Source organism: Oryctolagus cuniculus, chromosome 1 (assembly GCF_051225735.1).
Source record: "Oryctolagus cuniculus isolate XC-2025 breed Fujian yellow rabbit chromosome 1, ASM5122573v1, whole genome shotgun sequence".
Lineage (NCBI taxonomy): Eukaryota > Metazoa > Chordata > Mammalia > Lagomorpha > Leporidae > Oryctolagus > Oryctolagus cuniculus.
Window position 1 is genome coordinate 226,940,356 of NC_142867.1, and position 20,794 is coordinate 226,961,149.

The 20,794-nt window shown below is 41.7% G+C and overlaps 4 protein-coding genes across 6 annotated transcripts in view; 2 read left to right on the top strand and 2 right to left on the bottom strand.

Annotated features, from left to right (window-relative positions):
- Positions 1 to 20,794, bottom strand: part of LOC127489783 (olfactory receptor 1L8) — a 277,026-nt gene that overhangs the window by 165,904 nt on the left and 90,328 nt on the right. The gene's annotated exons all lie outside the window — the stretch shown is intronic.
- LOC100345118 (olfactory receptor 1f45-like) overlaps positions 1 to 20,794 on the bottom strand; it is a 211,661-nt gene that overhangs the window by 100,485 nt on the left and 90,382 nt on the right. The window lies entirely within an intron of this gene.
- On the top strand, positions 3,447 to 4,414 carry LOC100357171 (olfactory receptor 1L4). The gene has a single exon (XM_002720490.5). It carries the CDS (start codon positions 3,479 to 3,481, stop codon positions 4,412 to 4,414), a length of 936 nt encoding a protein of 311 aa, XP_002720536.1. The 5' UTR covers positions 3,447 to 3,478.
- LOC100344105 (olfactory receptor 1L4-like) lies at positions 19,092 to 20,045 on the top strand. The gene has a single exon (XM_089306776.1). It carries the CDS (start codon positions 19,107 to 19,109, stop codon positions 20,043 to 20,045), a length of 939 nt encoding a protein of 312 aa, XP_089162902.1. The 5' UTR covers positions 19,092 to 19,106.

A 20,794-nucleotide genomic window follows, 5' to 3' on the forward strand; every position in this document is an offset into this window, starting at 1 on the left:
AAGCTACTGCCCCTGAGAAATGTCACATAGGTCTTGGGAATTCTAGATTCAAACCCATAGGTGATCAGACAGCCTGGCACTACCAGGGCAAACAGTGTCCCAGAGGTGAGGCTGAAAGCCAGAGGAAGAAATGGGAAAAGATCCAGAGATTGAAATGATCATACTGCCCAAGAGAGGGATGAAAAATGTCTACCTCAGGCTGGGAGTAGCTATTAAAATTTTCAATATTCGTAAAATTATTTAGCATTTCACAGCACTGAAGTTATTTTAGAATCTGCTATAGGATCTCTGAATCTACCATAGAAATTTTCTCATGAGTACAAAATATGTATTAAAAAAAAGTCTGTGGGAGAAAAAAATGAACTATGGATAATACTATGCCCTTTGTTTATTTAGTGTGTATATACATCCATGCAGAAAAGAAAATCTTTTAAGTATGCATGGAATTCTAGTTCTCCAGCAGTGGAATTATAGGGAATTTAGTGTTTTATATTATAAAATACAAATAAATGTGTTCATTATTTGAAAATGCAAACAATGTAATATAATGTTAAATATTGAAGTTTCTCTCTCCAATCTAACTTCAGAAGGCAACCACATAAAAGGGGATCATCAAAATATTCATGGAAAATACAAATTATGAATAAAATCTCATAACTTTAAAATCTTTTTGCACCAAAATAATCTTTTAATTCCATCTCCATGAACTTTTTGAGATACATTTGTACACATCAACATCAACACAAATACATACAACATAAAGTTGATATTTTCCTCATTAACAGAGAATTATTCTATATTCATCACTCTGTAACTTGATTTTGTCATTTAAAATGTCCCAGTCAGTATTGTAATAATGACAACCCAGCTTAGCACGAAGAGGGAGACCTTAGCCCTCAGACCACCTACATTCAAATTCCAGGTTTACCACTTATGTGGGATCTGCTCATTAACTTTGCTAAACTCTAATTTTTTGTCTGTAAAACTGGAATGATAACAGTGCCCATCTCTTGGGATTTGGGGAAAATATAAAAGATGTGTAAAGCACTAAGCTCGATGTACACACATATTAAGGGTTTAAAAGATGTTGGCAAGTAGTAGAATTATCTAATTTCCTTAGATACTGCATGACATTGAATAAGAAGAATGTACCACAAAATGTTGAACAATTCACCAATTTATGAATATCCAGGTTGTCTCCTCTGTGATCATTTTGTCTGGCTTAATATTACAGGCAACACTACAAGTCAAATATGCCTGTATCTTTGCATTACACAAGTAAATCTATTTCTAAAGGATAGATTTCCATGGTGGTAGCATCAGATAAAGGGCTGCAAATATTCAATTCCACTGCATCCTACAAAAAGTTCATGCTGATTTTCCCTCTTAACTGCCAATACATGATCATCTATTTTCTTTTGGATACTGTAACAAAAATGCATTGCCAATCTGATGAATGAAAACGTATTTCAGACCCATATGTATTTTTTTGATTATAAGTAGGATTGACCATCTTGATATACACCTTCTTTGGCAACTGTGTTAGAGATTGTTTTTCTTGGGAAAATAATATATATTCTAGCTACTCTTATGACCTCTTTTTGTATATTATTCAAATTTTTGAGCACAATATTTTTCACTATGATGTCTACATTTCATATCTCAGTTGGCGTGACTGTCACTATAATATAAAAATTTATTTCTGGCTAAGACTAATTTTATACTCCGCATTTTTACTTTTGAATGGTTTATTCATGTGGGATTTCTTTCTATGTGTGAATAAGATAGAAATCTTGTTTTTTAATCTTCCGCCTGCAGCACCAGCATCCCATATGGGCGCCGGATTCTAGTCCGGGTTGCTCCTCTTTCAGTCTAGCTCTCTGCTGTGGCCTGGGAGAGCAGTGGAGGATGGCCCAAGTGCTTGGGTCCCTGCACCCACATGAGAGACCAGGAAGAGGCACCTGGCTCCTAGTTTTGGATCAGTGTAGCACCAGTCGTAGCGGCCATTTGGGGAGTGAACCAACGGAAGAAAGACGTTTCTCTCTCTCTCTCACGCTGTCTATAACTCTACTGGCTACTTTGGTGAAATTATCCTAAGTTTCACATTTTTCAGATAAATGGCATAGATTTTCTAAGAAAACAATCATACAACCTATAAATAGTGATCATTTCATCTTCTCTTTTTAAAAATATTTATTTATTTTTTGAAAGTCAGAGTTACACACAGAGAGGAAGAGAGAAGGAGACACAGATCTTCCATCTGCTGGTTCACTCCCCAAATGGCCCCAGTGGCCAGGGTCTGGCCAGGTAGAAGCCAGGAGTCAGGAGATCCTTCCAAATCTCCCATGTGGGTGCAGGGGCCCAAGCACTTGAGCCATCTTCTGCGTCTTTTCCAGGTACATTTGCAGGGACCTGGATCAGAAGTGGAAGCAGCCAGATATCAAACTAGCACCATATGAGATACCATTGTCACAGGTGGTGGCTTTACTGGCTCTGCCACAATGGCGACCCCAATGTACTTTATTTCTTTAGTTTTTCCTTTTCAGTGGCTTAGTCTACCATCCAAGCAAAACAGTTTAATAGTCATAAAAGAAGCTACTCAACTATGCCTTTCAATGATATTGGTGGAAATGGGACTCTGACATGCTAAGTTTTATATTCCTGTACCATTTGAATTTGTGAAATAAGAATTTCTATGTTCTGTACTCAGGAAGAAAATTAATATATTTAAACAACTACTCACACTAACATGGGCTATTGGTAGGACTTCATTTTGAGTGGCATCTCTGAGACAAAAATATTTTAGACAAATATATTAGACAATATATATTGGGCAAATAATGTTAGCCAAACAAAAATCTTCAAGCATTGTGAAGATATTTCTCCTAAGGCTTCAGGAAGTCTATGGGAATGCAGTGGGTACCATGGAGCACTAATCAGCTTAGACTCTCATTACTACTCCACTATCACTACCACCTCCCAAACTGTAAGACAGTGAATCACAGACCTCATTCATGGGGAACCATTACATTAAAGCATCTTAATCCAAAGGTAGGTATCAGCATTGTCTTCCACGGAGACATAAATAAAAAGCTAGCAAGCTTGTCAAGAATTAATTCAGGGGGAATATTTGAAATGGAAAAGGAGAATAATTCAGACCAACCGGGTGACATAGAAGTTCGTAAGGACATATGGAAACCCTTTAGTTCCTAATTTAGAGGTCATCCTGGGCATTTTTAAACGATCTTACTGCATTTCATGCATTAATTATTTCTCTGCATTTGCTTAAAGGAAATAGTCTTAAAATTCTAACAAATAAGCGAAGGTTGCTTGTTTTTGTTTTGTTTGTTTTGTTTTGTAGGCTTGATGTTAGGAAGGAGATGACAACAACAAAAAAAGGCAAGGAGATGACCTGATCTAACTGCCCTGCATGTCACACCCACAGCCTCTCCAGACCCTGCCCAGGAAACCCAGAGACATGGAGACAAAGAACCACAGCACCAGCACTTCCGGCTTCATCCTCCTGGGCCTCTCTTCCAACCCGCACCTGCAGAGACCCCTCTTTGCCGTCTTCCTCGCCATGTACCTGGTCACCGTGGTGGGGAACGTGCTCATCATCCTGGCCATCCACTCCGACTCCAGGCTCCACACCCCCATGTACTTTTTCCTCAGCAACTTGTCCTTCATGGACATCTGCTTCACAACAGTCATTGTGCCCAAGATGCTCGTGAACTTGCTGTCTGAGACAAAGGCCATCTCCTACGTAGGCTGCCTGGTCCAGATGTACTTCTTCATGGCCTTTGGGAACACGGACAGCTACCTTCTGGCCTCCATGGCCGTCGACCGCCTGGTGGCCATCTGCTACCCCTTGCACTATGACGTGGCTATGAACCCACGACGGCGCCTCTTCCTGCTGCTGGGGTCTTGCACCATCTCCCACCTGCACGCGCTCTTCCGCGTGCTGCTCATGTCCCGCCTGTCTTTCTGTGCCTCCCATGTCATCAAGCACTTTTTCTGTGACACCCAGCCTGTGCTGAAGCTGTCCTGTTCCGACACATCCTCCAGCCAGATCGTGGTCATGACCGAGACCCTGGCTGTCATCGTGACCCCCTTCCTGTGCATCCTCTTCTCCTACCTGCGAATCATCATCGCTGTGCTCAGAATCCCCTCTGCAGCGGGGAAGTGGAAGGCCTTCTCCACCTGTGGCTCCCACCTCACCGTAGTGGCCCTGTTCTATGGCAGCGTCATCTACGTCTACTTCAGGCCCCTGTCCATGTACTCAGTGGTGAAGGACCGGGTGGCCACGGTTATGTACACAGTAGTGACGCCCATGCTCAACCCTTTCATCTACAGCCTGAGGAACAAAGACATGAAGAGAGGCTTGAGGAAATTAAGGGAGAGAATTTACTCATAGAAAGAACCACAACTGGGCCACAATATCTAAGGGGTTATCAGGTTATCTTTCTTTCTTACCCATTCTCCAGAGAACACTCAAAAATGTCCTGAGAAGTGGTTTTGCATTCTTGTGAGAGCTCTGGCCTTGGAAAAACACTTGGTGTCTATTAACGGCTTTCACCAAATACATATTCAATCCCTGACCAATTATTACTGCGAACCCAAATTTCAGGAAAATTGTTTTAATCATCCCCAGTAGATTGGCAACATTTTACTGGGATAACGCTGTCTCCAGTGAACTCTTCTATAAACCTAATTGTGGTTAGTACTCAGTGAGTTAAAATTTCTTATGAATTTTCAGTAGAAACTACATGACTCTTATATGACATTGGAAAGAAATCTCAGAAGGGTCACCTAAGAGTTTCCTGAAGCATGGCCTGAAAATTAACAGATAAAGTTTCAAGATGAGGGAACATGTGTAGGCAATGCATTCGTGTGACAGTAAAACATCCTGTGAGACTGACAGTAAGGAGAATAAGACTGGAAACAGAAGAAACTACAAAATAGCTTTACTCCATTCATCAACACCAAAGTAATGGCAGTGTGGCTTCACAGTGCCTGACTCCCTATCCCCTCACTCTTAATTCTACCTTTCTCCACATGTCAGGCATCTCGATCTTCTGTCCTGTATGCCATGGAAAAAAATGAGTGCCAGCTAGTATTAGTTGGGTTACAAAGCAAAAACAAAAAAGCCCAATGTCATAGGACTTTACAATAGAAAGTCTGTTTCTTGTCCACACTACATACCCACCATAGAAAAGTGTAAGACTGTTTCTCATGTTAAATAATCAGCAATTTAAGATTATGGAGGTACCATCTTTGAAACCATCAATCACCATTCTGAATATTTCCTACTGCCTGAATATTTCACTCTTGAATATTTCATACTGCTAATTAAATAATTAAATAGTTCTGCCTGGGAATGAGACACACTACTTCTGAGGCAGAAACCATTGTCCACAACCAATCTAATGATCCCACCCATACACAGGGAGCAGAGAGGGCTTGAAACACTCATATTCCTCTGAGAAAAAGATAAATATTTGATTGACAGCATTAATGACTATTTTATAAATACAGACGCACAAACACCTGCTTCAGAAATTCTCCTTTACCATGTTAGTGTCAATATCAATAGTGGCAGGCTAATCCTCTGCCTGTGGCGCCAGCACCCTGGGTTCTAGTCCCAGTTGGGGTGCCGGATCCTATCCTGGTTGCCCCTTTTCCAGGCCAGCTCTCTGCTGTGGCCTGGGAGTGCAGTGGAGGATGGCCCAGGTCCTTGGGCCCTGCACCCACATGGGAGACCAGGAGGAAGCACTTGGCTCCTGGCTTTGGATCAGCGCAATGTGCCGGCCATAGTGGCCACTTGGGGGAGTGAAGTAACGGAAAAACCAAGACTTTTCTCTCTGTCTCTCTCACTGTCTAACTCTGCCTGTCAAAAAATATATAAATAGTGGCGTAAGATTATATTCTCTCTCAAATCCTTCTGCTCAGCTATGTCATTGAAGTTCAACAAAGATGAACAGATTTTCTGAATCACAAGTTTGTTATGGCAGGAACCAAATTTGAAAAGATGTCTTTTGGGCTTAAAGATATAAGAACAGCTGTAGGGTGCCCTAATGGAATACTGAGGCTCCAACATAAAGATCCCTGCCATTTCAAGGAAAAAATCAGTTTCCAGTGGCCTTCATATTTGTACAAGCATACCTGGATTTCACCACTATTTCCCACCAAATACAGTGAAGACACTGCCCTAGAAAACACAAATAATTACTTCCTTTGTTCACGTGTGATCACTACATGCCATAGTACTTATGACACACTTAACTAACAAGAGGCTACTGTAGAACATAAGGGACGATGGCCCACACTAATTTATAAAACTAATTAGGGAGGCCGGCACTGTGGCATAGTAGGTTAAGCATCTGCCTGCAGCACTGGTGTCCCATATCGGCGCTGGTTCAAGTCTCAGCAGCTCCACTTCCTATCCAGCTCCTTGCTGGTGGGCAGGGAGAGCAGAAGAGAGCCCAAGTTCTTGGGTCCCCGTACCCATGTGGGAGATGTGGAAGAAGCTCCTGGCTTTGGATCAGCCCATTTCAAGTCATTGTGGCTATTTGGGGAGTGAATCAGTGGATGGAAAACACCCCCCTCCTCTGTCTGTAACTCTGCCTCTCAAGTAAATAAATAAAACTTTTAAAAAAAGTAATTAGAAAAAATGGAAATATCAGAAATGAAGGACTTAATAGTAAGTAATATAAAAAATATAACACAACTCCAGCATCCTACTCAAAGAAAGAGTTGGAGTCCCTGTTGCTCTTTTTCTGATCTATCTGCTAATTCACCAGGGAAAGAAGCAGAAGAAGGCCCAAGTGCTTGGGCCCCATCCACCTACATGGGAAACCTGGTTGGAGTTCCAGGTTCCTGACTTTGGCCTGGTCCAGCCCCAGCCTTTGTGGCCATACAGGAGTGAAGCAGAAGACGGAAGAGTCTTTCCTTCTCTGTCTTTTCTGTTTGGCGATCTTTCAAAAAATAAAATAAATTTTTTTAAAAATAAAAAAATGGAAAGCCCTGACAACAGTGTATATTACATATTCACAAAAAGAATATCTGATTGTGAAGACACAAAATTGATACACCATTGGCCCAACTAACAAAAAAAAGAGAAGAACCTAATCCATGAAATTTGAGAAGAAAAAGGAAATATAACAACAGATACCACAGAAATATAAAGAATAATCAGGAATGACTACAAAGAGCTGTATGCCAACAAATTGGGAAACCCAGAAGAAACGGATAGATTTCTGGACACATATAACCTACCAAAATTGGAACTTTTAGACATAGAAAACCAAAACAGACCAACACCCAAGGTAGAAATTGAATCAGTAATAAAGACTCATCCAACAAAGAAAAACCCAGGACCTGACGGCATCACTGCTGAATTCTACCACTCAATTAAAGATTAACTAATTCCAATTCTTCTCAAGCTATTAAAAACAATTGAGGCCAGCGCTGTGGCTCACTAGGCTAATCCTCCGCCTGCGGCACCAGCACCCCAGGTTCTAGTCCCAGTTGGGGCACCGGATTCTGTCCCGGTTGCTCCTCTTCCAGTCCAGCTCTCTGCTGTGGCCCAGGAAGGCAGTGGAGGTTGGCCCAAGTGCTTGGCCCTGCACCCGCATGGGAGACCAGGAGGAAGCACCTGGCTCCCGGCTTAGGAGCAGCGCAGTGTGCCGGCCATAGCGGCCATTTAGGAGTGAACCAACAGAAGGAAGACCTTTCTGTCTGTCTCTCTCTCACTGTCTAAATCTGTCTGTAAAAAAAAATGAAAGGGAAGGAATCCTTTCAAACTCCTTCTATGAAGCCAGCATTACCTTCGTTCCTGAACCTGAAGAAGATATAACAGGAAAAGAGAACTATAACCAATTTCCCTGATGAACATAGATGCAAAAATCCTCAACAAAATACTAGCAATTTGAATCCAACAACACATTAGAAAGATCATTCACCCAGACCAAGGGGAATTTATCCCAGGTATGCAGGGAGGGTTCAACATTCACAAATCAATGTGATACATCACATTAACAAATTGAAGAACAAAAACCATATGGTTATCTCAATAGATGCAGAGAAAGCATTTGATAAAATACAACAGCCTTTCATGATGAAAGGGTATATTGGGTAAAGGAACATTCCACAACACAATGAAAGCGATCCATGACAAACCCATGGCCAGAAACCTATTGAATGAGGAAATCCTATTGAATGCTTCCCACTGTGATCCAGAACCAGACAAGAATGCCCACGCTCACCACTGCTATTCAATATAGTCCTGGAAGTTCTAGCTAGATCCATTAGGCAAGAAAAAGAAATCAAAGGGATACAAATTGGGAAGAAGGAGGTCAAACTATCCCTATTTGCAGCTGACATGATTCTATATATACGGGATTCAAAAGACACTTCTAAGAGACAGTTGGAACTCATAGAAGAATTTGGTAAAGTGGCAGGATATAAAATCAACTCACAAAAATCAATAGCCTTTGTATACACAGACAATGCCATGGCTGAAAAAGAACTTCTAAGATCAAACCCATTTGCAATAGCTACAAAAAACAATCAGATACCTTGGAAAAAGTTTAACCAAGGACATCAATTATCTTTATCATGGAAATTATAAAACATGAAAGAAATAGACGACACAAAAAAATGGAAAAAATTCTTTCATGTTCATGGATTGGAAAAACCAATTTGTCCATACTATCAGAAGTAATTTACAGATTCAATCAATCAAAATACCAAGGACATTCTTCTAACATACAGAAAATATGATGCTGAAATTCACATAGAAACACAGAAGACTCTAAATGGCTGAAGCAATCTTATCCAACAAAAACAAAGCTAGAGACATCACAATACTGGATTTCAAGACAAACTAAATAGCAGTTATAATCAAAACAGCCTGGTACTGGCAAAAAAACAGGTGGATAGACCAATGGAACAGAATAGAAAGTCCAGAAATCAATCCATGCATCTACAACCAATTTATCTTTGACAAAGGAGCTAAAACCAATCCCTGGAGCAAAGAGTCAACAAATGGTGCTGGGAAAACTGGATCTTCACATGCAGAAGTATGAAATTAGTTCCCCACCTTATACCTAACACAAAAATCCATTTACAAAACATCAAAGATCTAAATCTACAACCTGAAACCATCAAATCATTAGAGAACTTTTGAGAAACCTTCAAGATGTTGACATAGGCCAAGAGTTCTTGGAAAAGACCCCAGAAGCACAGGCAGACAATCAAAGCCAAAACTGACAAAATTGACAAATGGGATTACATCAAGCTGAGAAGCTTCTGCAACCTAAAGAAGCACTCAGCAAAGTGAAGAGGCAATCGGCAGAATGGGAGAAATTATTTGCAAGCTATGAAACTGATAAAGGTTTAATATCCAGAATCTATAAAGTTAAGAAAAGGGCAAAGGACTTGAGCAGGCATTTTTCAAAAGAGGAAATTCAAATGGCCAACAGACATGAAAAAATGCTTAGGATCAACAACCATCAGGGAAATGCAAATCAAAGCCACAAGGAGGTTTCACATCATCCCCATTATAATGGCTCCCAAACAACAAATGCTCAAAAGGATGCAGAGAAAAAGGTACGCTAATCCACTGTTAGTGGAAATTGAAACTGGTAAAACCAGTATGGAAGACAGTTTGGATATACTCCAGAAATCTGAACATGGACCTACCATATGACCCAGCCATCCCACTCCTGTGAACTTACCCAAGGAGAATGAAATCAGCAAATTAAAGAGTTATCTGCACCCCCATGCCATTGCAGCTCAATAGCTAAGACATGAAATCAACCTAAATGCCTGTCAACTGAAGACTAGATATAGAAAATATGGGATATATATATTCTATGGAATGAAATCCAGTCATTTGCCACAAAATGGATGCAACGGGAAACCATTATAGTGAAATAAGCCAGTCCCAAAAAGACAAATATCATATGATCCCTGATCTGTGGTAACAGAGTGCCTACAAAGGTATCTATAGAAGTGAAATTGACACTTTGTGATGTGATGACTTTGAATAGCCCTTGTCTCCACTGTTAAGGAATAGGGTTTTTTTCATACTATTTGTTGAACTCTTTACTTAGTATAGGGTTAGTCTTAGGTGTATAAAGTTAATTGAAAATAGATTTTAGTAAAAATAAGAATGAGAATAGGAGAGGGAGGAGGAAGAAGTTTTGGAGTGTGGATGGGAAGAATCACTACGTTCCTAATTTGTATTTATAAAACGTATGAAGTTTATATATCCTAAATAAAAGGTTTCTAGGTTAAAAAAGAAAAAAATGGAGAAAAATTTAAAAGAACAGTGTTCAGGATCTCTGGGATATCACAATGAACCAATTTTTGAGGTTGAAAATTCCTGGAGAAATAAAAAAAAAAAAGAGTGGCTTAGAAAACCTATATCATGCAATAGTAGCAGAAAAATTCCCCAGTTTGGAGAAAGATATGAACTTCCAAAAACAGGAAGTTCATAGGATCCCAAGAAGACATGATCAGAAAGGAAGCTCAACACAACACGTTATAGCCATTTTCAAAAGCATAACACGCCAGCGTCGTGGCTCAGTAGGCTAATCCTCCACCTTGCAGCACCAGCACACCAGGTTCTAGTCCCGGTTGCCCCTCTTCCAGTCCAGCTCTCTGCTGTGGCCAGGGAGTGCAGTGGAGGATGGCCCAAGTGCTTGGGCCCTGAACCCCATGGGAGACCAGGAGAAGCATCTGGCTCCTGCCTTCAGATCAGCGCAGTGTGCCGGCCACAGCGCGCTGGCCGCAGCGTGCTGGCCGTGGCAGCCATTGGAGGGTGAACCAACGGCAAAGGAAGACCTTTCTCTCTGTCTCTCTCACTGTCCACTCTGTCAAAAAAAAAAAAAAAAGCATAACACAAAGAGTATGCTAAAACTTGCAAGAGATAAACACCTGGTCACTTTTAAAGGCACTCCCATTAGATTGACATCAGATTTCTCAACAGAAACCTTAGAGGCCAGGAGAGAATGGAGAGATATAGCCCGGGTTCTGAAAGAAAAAAACAAACTCTCAACCCAGCAAAGCTCTTTTGCACAAAAGAAGGTAAAATAAAGGTCTCCCAAGCCAATAGAAAGCCAAGCACACTACACAATGCCCACTGTCTGATATTATGGAAAAGACAAAACTACAGAGCCAAAGATCAGTGGTTTAAGAAATTAGCAGGGGAAAGAGAGAGGAATGAATGGAGTAGCATGGATTTTCAGAGCAGTAAAGTTGTCTGGACAGTAGTGATCATGATGGATATGTGATTATATGCTTTTCCAACCCACAAAACATCTGACACCAGAGTGAACCCTAATGTGAGTGTGGTTGATAATGATATGTGCTACTGTAGTGCAGGTGTCCGAAGTGGGGAGGCCATACCTCTGTGGGAACAGGGATATAGGAGAACGCTCTGTAATATTTGATCAAATTTGCTGTGAACCTAAAACTTTTTTTAACCCAGTCTATTTCAAAGGAAAATCAAAAACAAGAAACTGCAGGTTGTCACTGCTGTGCCATTTGTGGGTGAGGCTAAATAACTGGCCCAAATTCCACCATTTAGTAATTGGGAGAACTGGGATTCAAATATAAGTATTCTGGCTGAAGAAGCTGAGGCAATGAAAGCTTTATGAAAGTCACCCCAGAATACCAAGTCCCAAATGGATGCTGCAAAATCTTCACAGCTTGTAAGACACAGAGCAGCCATCAGAATCCAGTCGACCTGGCTCCAGAGCCTTCAACTCCTTCCTTCTTACAGTACACATTCACCTGGAGACGCCCACCACGAGACACAGAACCCCAGGGAGATCAAGGGCCCGAGTCACCTCTGCACACAAGCCTAGACTCACATGTGCACAAGAGTACACACGTGCACACAGAGCACACACATGTGTAGACACACGCACATATGTAGAACACACATGTGCAGGAACATCTGGCATGTGTGAACACACGTGCTGCTGCATGCCTTTAAAACCCTTCCTGATTGTAAGAGGCTACCCCTCTGAAGCCCAGTTTCCCTGCAGAGCTCAAAGAAGCCATCAGGAATGTGCTCCCTCCTGGGAAGACTATGGGACCAAAACCCTCAAGGCTCTGACATGGAGAGGGCAGGCCCCTGGGTCTGTCACCAATTCCCACTGCAGCAAGAGAAGAACCAGTCCATTTCTGAGGCTCAATCTGCACACCCAGAAGCCTCCTCCTTCAGAGATTGAGAGTCTGATCTTAACCACCTGGCAGCCCCCAGGTCGCTTCAGGACACTGAGACTTCTCTGACAAGTCTTCAGGTAGGCAGTCTCGGGAGAGGGGAGTCCTATGGAAATGGACTGGTGTATCGAAAGCTTCGTGTGGTCTTCCTCTCTTCTCATTACCTCCTCCTCCATCTCAAAAGCCAGGAAACATTGTGTTTCCCTATATATCCCCCCTCTTTCTCTCTCTAGTCAAATAGCAACCATCTGAAGCACCTACTCTGAGTAAAGAGAATTCTAGACACTAACCCCTGCCCTTAAAGGGCACAGCACACATCATACAGCCCAAGACCCACACACTGGACCCCAACAGGAAACGGGGTCTGCAGAGGAGCAAATGAACTGAAAGTCAGGACAAAGGAGGAGTTCTGGGCACACACTCAGGAGCTCGACTCCACCACCATCTGACCTTGCAACCTTAGGCAAGTCACTGCGGCCAAGCAAGCCTCACTTTCTGTGTCTGTAAAATAGGGTGCTGTAAAGTCTAAATGACTTAATGTACTTAATTATTGCCGTGTCTGGCAATAACAGGAAGGCAAACTAGCTCACAAGGGGAAAAGTTCCCAAAGTTGGAGATGTGTGTGCCAGGGATGGGGCTGCCTCCAGATATGTGAGTTTCTTCTACTAGAAATGTGTAAAATGTGCAACTGCCTATCTGGGATGCTAAAAGGATGAGGTGAACGGTATAAGGATCTCAAACCCCATGATATCCAGGTCAGGTGAAGCTCTGTGAGAATCCACAGCCCCCGTCTCGTGATGAGGACTCTCAGCCTGCACTTTCTGTGTTAATAGCTGCAATAATGAATGCTCGTTGGGCACAGGCAGTAAAAGAAGGCACCAGGAAGAACTGGAACTTGAAAGCTGAATGCATGGAATTATTGAGAGAGAGACAGAAGCAGGCATCCTAGAAACCAGTGACTCCCAGGAGAAGGCAGGCAGGAGCACAAAGTTCAGCAGCAGGAAGCCGAGAGCAGCTGGGAGCTGCACGACTGGGGTTCACTGAGGGATCAGAGTCTGAAGCTGCCCAGAAAATCTTTCAAAATAAGTAGCGAGTGAGAGACCAGGCTGAGCAACCATCGCCTCCGGAGCCGAGAGACATGGGGTAAACAAAGCTCTCATCGAACACAGGAGTCAAAAGTAGGCAGTAAGGAGCGATTTCAGAGAGCTGAAAAGGACCCAGTGTAACACGGACCCTGCAGAATCCTTGTGCAGACTGTATCTCCAGAAGGACCCTGCACCAACGCTGCTCTGTGTGTCTTGCTGCTGGCCCACAGCAAGAGAGCAGCCAGGAGGAGTGCAGCTGGGTTTGAAAAACAGCAGCCTTGGGGAGATGGAGCCTAAGACCAGGTACTGATACTGCAAGATCGGGGAGCTGCGGTTTGTTCAAGATCTGACAAAGCTCAAGTCCAAGGTCCCCCACAGCTTTCCCTTTCTGGAAGCAAAGAGAAGAGTTCACGCGGAATGGGAGTGGGAAGGAAGGAAAGTGTAAAGACCCCAAGGCGGGGCTGCAGAGGATGGAGGAAGAGCAGTGGGTCAGCAGGAGGCTCAAGGCCCGTGGTAGTCAGCATGTCTGCCCACAGAGGACACGCTGGCCTGGTCATCTAGCACACATGTACAGTTTATTTGGTAAAGAGGTTATCAAATCAAACTAAAATACAGAGATGAGTCACTGATAAAAATATTTTTATTCAGGAATCATGAATAGCATTATAATCTGGGACTCACAGAGGAAAGATTGGAGGTTTTGTTCGGACAGAGAAATCTAAGCAAGTTGCTGTCAAATAAAATTCACTGGCACTTTTGGAGCTGAAGGAGCTGGCAATCTGATTGGCACACAGCAGCAGCTACTATGCAAAGGTAGCCGTAAGGTCAGGGCTGGCAGTTCCATCAACCTTTGCTAAGTTTAAAGAAATAGTCTTCAAGCCAAGGCAGGCTGTTTGGCTCGATTGGCTGAACTCATGACTTGAGCAACTTTTCCCCTACCCCCAGGACCTCTTGGATCTGTTTCAGATGGGTAAGACAAGAGCGTTTTTATTTGCATGCGCCATTTCCAAAAGTTACGTAAAGTAGTGTATCATACATCATTGAGAGTCAGCACGCCTAGTTGTGAATCTCTGATACACCACTCGCCAGCTCCATGATTCTCCGACCCTCAGTCTCCTTATTATAAATTGGGACAATAACACTACGTAAGTCACTTAAGTGCTATTCTGAGGTTTGAGGTGAGTGCTAGGCATAGAACCCGTCTAGTATTTGTTAGCTAGATTTTTCCCCAGTTCAGTCACTTCCCAGCTGTCCTTGCTCATTCAAGGGAGCAGGTGCATGGATGACGGGTCGCTTTCCCTCAGGATCTTGCGCATCCGACATTTTTCATCAATTTCAGAAGTGCATTCTGTGCTTTAAATATGCACTCTCTGGTTTCACGTGGGCAAGTGGCTAAGAAAACTGCCCAGATTAGTGTTGAGTAATCAAATAGAGGAAAACCAACCTTAAGTGACAAATGTCCATAGTGTGAGAACATGGACGGAGAAAGTTGAAAAGTATAGAAACAGCCTGTATGTACATCCTGTCAACGAAAGGAATAAATACTTGTTAAGGTGGAGTAGTGAGATTTAAAAGGCATTCCTTAAAAGATAATGAAATCCTGTCTTTTGCAAAAAAAAAAAAAATGGATGCAACTGGAAATCATTATTCTTAGTGAAATAAGTTGGTCCCAAAAAGATAAATATCAAAATACTATATAAGTATATTTTACAATTTGGTCTATACTTAGTAACAAATTTGCATTTTTGATGTGATGTAATAAAAGCTTTTTAAAGTAAAAAAAAGACAAATGTTTTCACTGCTCTGTGGTAACTAACAGACTACAAAAAATGTAATGTATAGGAACAAAATTGACATTTTGAGATCTGATTATTGTTTATAGTCCTTGTATCCACTGTTGAAGAACGGTGATTTTTTCTTCTTACTATTTGTTGAATTGATGTTTAGTAAAAGGTTAAGCTTACAACTATGAAATAAACTGAATGTACATCATTGTAAAAATTAAAATAATAAGAAAAGAAGGAGGAAAGAAGGTAGCTGCATGGGTGGGAGGGCAGGTAGTGTAGGAAGTAACACTATGCTTCTAAATATGTGTATATGAAACACATGAAATTTGTTCACCTTATATAAATATAAAAATTATATTAAAAATAAATTTTAAAAATTTAAAAAATAAAAGGCATTCCCAACCACTTATGACAAGTCTGTTGCTCAATTCTCATTTCAGTCTCCAAATGATAGGGGCAGGTAGGGTGGAAAGAAACTGACAGGTTCACACCATCATCTCATGGAGGTGATATGAGGAAGTCTGCAATGTTATCATATCTGGCTAAATAGGAAGGAGACCAAGCTACTGCCCCTGAGAAATGTCACATAGGTCTTGGGAATTCTAGATTCAAACCCATAGGTGATCAGACAGCCTGGCACTACCAGGGCAAACAGTGTCCCAGAGGTGAGGCTGAAAGCCAGAGGAAGAAATGGGAAAAGATCCAGAGATCTTTTCATGCCCAAGAGAGGGATGAAAAATATCTACCTCAGGCTGGGAGTAGCTATTAAAATTTTCAATATTCATAAAATTATTTAGCATTTCACAGCACTGAAGTTATTTTGGAATCTACTATAGGATCTCTGAATCTACCATAGAAATTTTCTCATGAGTACAAAATATGTATGTAATAAAAAGTCTGTGGGAGAAAAAAATGAACTATGGATAATACTATGCCCTTTATTTAGCATGTATATACATCCATGCAGAAAAGAAAATCTTTTAAGTATGCATGGAATTCTAGTTCTCCAGCAATGCAATTATAGGGAATTTAGTGTTTTATATTATAAAATACAAATGAATGTGTTCATTATTTGAAAATGCAAACAATGTAATATAATGTTAAATATTGAAGTTACTCTCTCTCTCCAATCTAACTTCAGAAGGCAACCACATAAAAGGGGATCATCAAAATATTCATGGAAAATACAAATTATGAATAAAATCTCATAACTTTAAAATCTTTTTGCACCAAAATAATCTTTTAATTCCATCTCCATGAACTTTTTGAGATACATGTGTACACATCAACATCAACACAAATACATACAACATAAAGTTGATATTTTCCTCATTAAAAGAGAATTATTCTATATTCATCACTCTGTAACTTGATTTTGTCATTTAAAATGTCCCAGTCAGTATTGTAATAATGACAACCCAGCTTAGCACGAAGAGGGAGACCTTAGCCCTCAGACCACCTACATTCAAATTCCAGGTTTACCACTTATGTGGGATCTGCTCATTAACTTTGCTAAACTCTAATTTTTTGTCTGTAAAACTGGAATGATAACAGTGCCCATCTCTTGGGATTTGGGGAAAATATAAAAGATGTGTAAAGCACTAAGCTCGATGTGCACACATATTAAGGGCTTAAAAGATGTTGGCAAGTAGTAGAATTATCTCATTTCCTTAGATACTGCATGACATTGAATAAGAAGAATGTACCACGAAATGTTGAACAATTCACCAATTTATGAATATCCAGGTTGTCTCCTCTGTGATCATTTTGTCTGGCTTAATATTACAGGCAACACTACAAGTCAAATATGCCCGTATCTTTGCATTACACAAGTAAATCTATTTCTAAAGGCTAGATTTCCATGGTGGTAGCATCAGATAAAGGGCTGCAAATATTCAATTCCACTGCATCCTACAAAAAGTTCATGCTGATTTTCCCTCTTAACTGCCAATACATGATCATCTATTTTCTTTTGGATACTGTAACAAAAATGCATTGCCAATCTGATGAATGAAAACGTATTTCAGACCCCATGTATTTTTTTGATTATAAGTAGGATTGACCATCTTGATATACACCTTCTTTGGCAACTGTGTTAGAGATTGTTTTTCTTGGGAAAATAATATATATTCTAGCTACTCTTATGACCTCTTTTTGTATATTATTCAAATTTTTGAGCACAATATTTTTCACTATGATGTCTACATTTCATATCTCAGTTGGCGTGACTGTCACTATAATATAAAAATTTATTTCTGGCTAAGACTAATTTTATACTCCACATTTTTACTTTTGAATGGTTTATTCATGTGGGATTTCTTTCTATGTGTGAATAAGATAGAAATCTTGTTTTTTAATCTTCCGCCTGCAGCACCAGCATCCCATATGGGCGTCGGATTCTAGTCCGGGTTGCTCCTCTTTCAGTCTAGCTCTCTGCTGTGGCCTGGGAGGGCAGTGGAGGATGGCCCAAGTGCTTGGGTCCCTGCACCCACATGAGAGACCAGGAAGAGGCACCTGGCTCCTAGTTTTGGATCAGTGCAGCGCCAGCTGTAGTGGCCATTTGGGGAGTGAACCAATGGAAGAAAGACGTTTCTCTCTCTCTCTCACACTGTCTATAACTCTACTGGCTACTTTGGTGAAATTATCCTAAGTTTCACATTTTTCAGATAAATGGCATAGATTTTCTAAGAAAACAATCATACAACCTATAAATAGTGATCATTTCATCTTCTCTTTTTTAAAATATTTATTTATTTTTTGAAAGTCAGAGTTACACACAGAGAGGAAGAGAGAAGGAGACACAGATCTTCCATCTGCTGGTTCACTCCCCAAATGGCCCCAGTGGCCAGGGTCTGGCCAGGTAGAAGCCAGGAGTCAGGAGATTCTTCCAAATCTCCCATGTGGGTGCAGGGGCCCAAGCACTTGAGCCATCTTCTGCGTCTTTTCCAGGTACATTTGCAGGGACCTGGATCAGAAGTGGAAGCAGCCAGATATCAAACTAGCACCATATGAGATACCATTGTCACAGGTGGTGGCTTTACTGGCTCTGCCACAATGGCGACCCCAATGTACTTTATTTCTTTAGTTTTTCCTTTTCAGTGGCTTAGTCTACCATCTAAGCAAAACAGTTTAATAGTCATAAAAGAAGCTACTCAACTATGCCTTTCAATGATATTGGTGGAAATGGGACTCTGACATCCTAAGTTTTATATTCCTGTACCATTTGAATTTGTGAAATAAGAATTTCTATGTTCTGTACTCAGGAAGAAAATTAATATATTTAAACAACTACTCACACTAACATGGGCTATTGGTAGGACTTCATTTTGAGTGGCATCTCTGAGACAAAAATATTTTAGACAAATGTATTAGACAATATATATTGGACAAATAATATCAGCCAAACAAAAATCTTCAAGCATTGTGAAGATATTTCTCTTAAGGCTTCAGGAAGTCTATGGGAATGCAGTGGGTACCATGGAGCACTAATCAGCTTAGACTCTCATTACTACTCCACTATCACTACCACCTCCCAAACTGTAAGACAGTGAATCACAGACCTCATTCATGGGAAACCATTACATTAAAGCATCTTAATCCAAAGGTAGGTATCAGCATTGTCTTCCTCGGAGACATAAATAAAAAGCTAGCAAGCTTGTCAAGAATTAATTCAGGGGGAATATTTGAAATGGCAAAGGAGAATAATTCAGACCAACCGGGTGACATAGAAGTTCGTAAGGACATATGGAAACCCTTTAGTTCCTAATTTAGAGGTCATCCTGGGCATTTTTAAACTATCTTATTGCATTTCATGCATTAATTATTTCTCTGCATTTGCTTAAAGGAAATAGTCTTTAAATTCTAACAAATAACCAAAGGTTGCTTGTTTTTGTTTTGTTTTGTTTTGTAGGCTTGATGTCAGGAAGGAGATGACTTGATCTAACTGCCCTGCACGTCACACCCACAGCCTCTCCAGACCCTGCCCAGGAAACCCAGAGACATGGAGACAAAGAACCACAGCACCAGCACTTCCGGCTTCATCCTCCTGGGCCTCTCTTCCAACCCGCACCTGCAGAGACCCCTCTTTGCCGTCTTCCTCGCCATGTACCTGGTCACCGTGGTGGGGAACGTGCTCATCATCCTGGCCATCCACTCCGACTCCAGGCTCCACACCCCCATGTACTTTTTCCTCAGCAACTTGTCCTTCATGGACATCTGCTTCACAACAGTCATTGTGCCCAAGATGCTCGTGAACTTACTGTCTGAGACAAAGGCCATCTCCTACGTAGGCTGCCTGGTCCAGATGTACTTCTTCATGGCCTTTGGAAACACGGACAGCTACCTGCTGGCCTCCATGGCCGTCGACCGCCTGGTGGCCATCTGCTACCCCTTGCACTACGACGTGGCTATGAACCCACGACGGCGCCTCTTCCTGCTGCTGGGGTCTTGCACCATCTCCCACCTGCACGCGCTCTTCCGCGTGCTGCTCATGTCCCGCCTGTCTTTCTGTGCCTCCCATGTCATCAAGCACTTTTTCTGTGACACCCAGCCTGTGCTGAAGCTGTCCTGCTCCGACACATCCTCCAGCCAGATCGTGGTCATGACCGAGACCCTGGCTGTCATTGTGACCCCCTTCCTGTGCATCCTCTTCTCCTACCTGCAAATCATCATCGCTGTGCTCAGAATCCCCTCTGCAGCGGGGAAGTGGAAGGCCTTCTCCACCTGTGGCTCCCACCTCACCGTAGTGGCCCTGTTCTATGGCAGCGTCATCTACGTCTACTTCAGGCCCCTGTCCATGTACTCAGTGGTGAAGGACCGGGTGGCCACGGTTATGTACACAGTAGTGACGCCCATGCTCAACCCTTTCATCTACAGCCTGAGGAACAAAGACATGAAGAGAGGCTTGAGGAAATTAAGGGAGAGACTTCATTTACAGTAGGAACAGAATGATGAAATACCATCAATTGAGAGAGTATTTAAGATATTACCAGGTTCTCTCTCCTCCCTACCCATTTCTATCTGGTATGCAAAGCAGTTACGAGAGGTGGTGTTAGCACCAGCAAAAGCATTGTCCTGGAATTGTCTTCAGTAGCAGACTAAGTATTGCTGGGAATCCAAAATTACAAGAAAATCACTTTGCCATCACCAGTACACAGCCATTCACACAGTGGTATAAAGCTATCTCTAAATAACTCTTCTGGAAACATTACGTTTGGGGCTGGCACTATGGCGCAGTAGGTTAAGCATCCATCTGTGCCACCGACATCCCACATAAGGAGCCAGTTCATGTCCTGGCTGCTACACTTCCAAACCAGCTCCCTGCTGATGGCTTGAGAAAGCAGAAGACAGAAGGCCCAAGTGCTTGTGTCCCTGCACCCACATGGGAGATGCAGAAGAAGCTCCTGGTTCCTGGTTCAGATCAACTCCGCTCTGATGTAAAGGCCGTTCGAGGAGTGAACCAGCAGATGGAAGCCCTTTCTCTGTCCCTCTGTCTAACTCAACCTCTCAAATAAATCTTTTTGAAAAAAACTTACAGTAACCAATAATTAAGATACTGTCAGTCCTGTTAGTTTTCAAGACAAGAGAGTACACAGTTGTGAATTGGAAGAAACAATAAAATATCTTGTGGTTATTATTAAAATGAAACCAAGGAGAATAAGGCTGGAACAATAAAAGAAGCTACAAAGC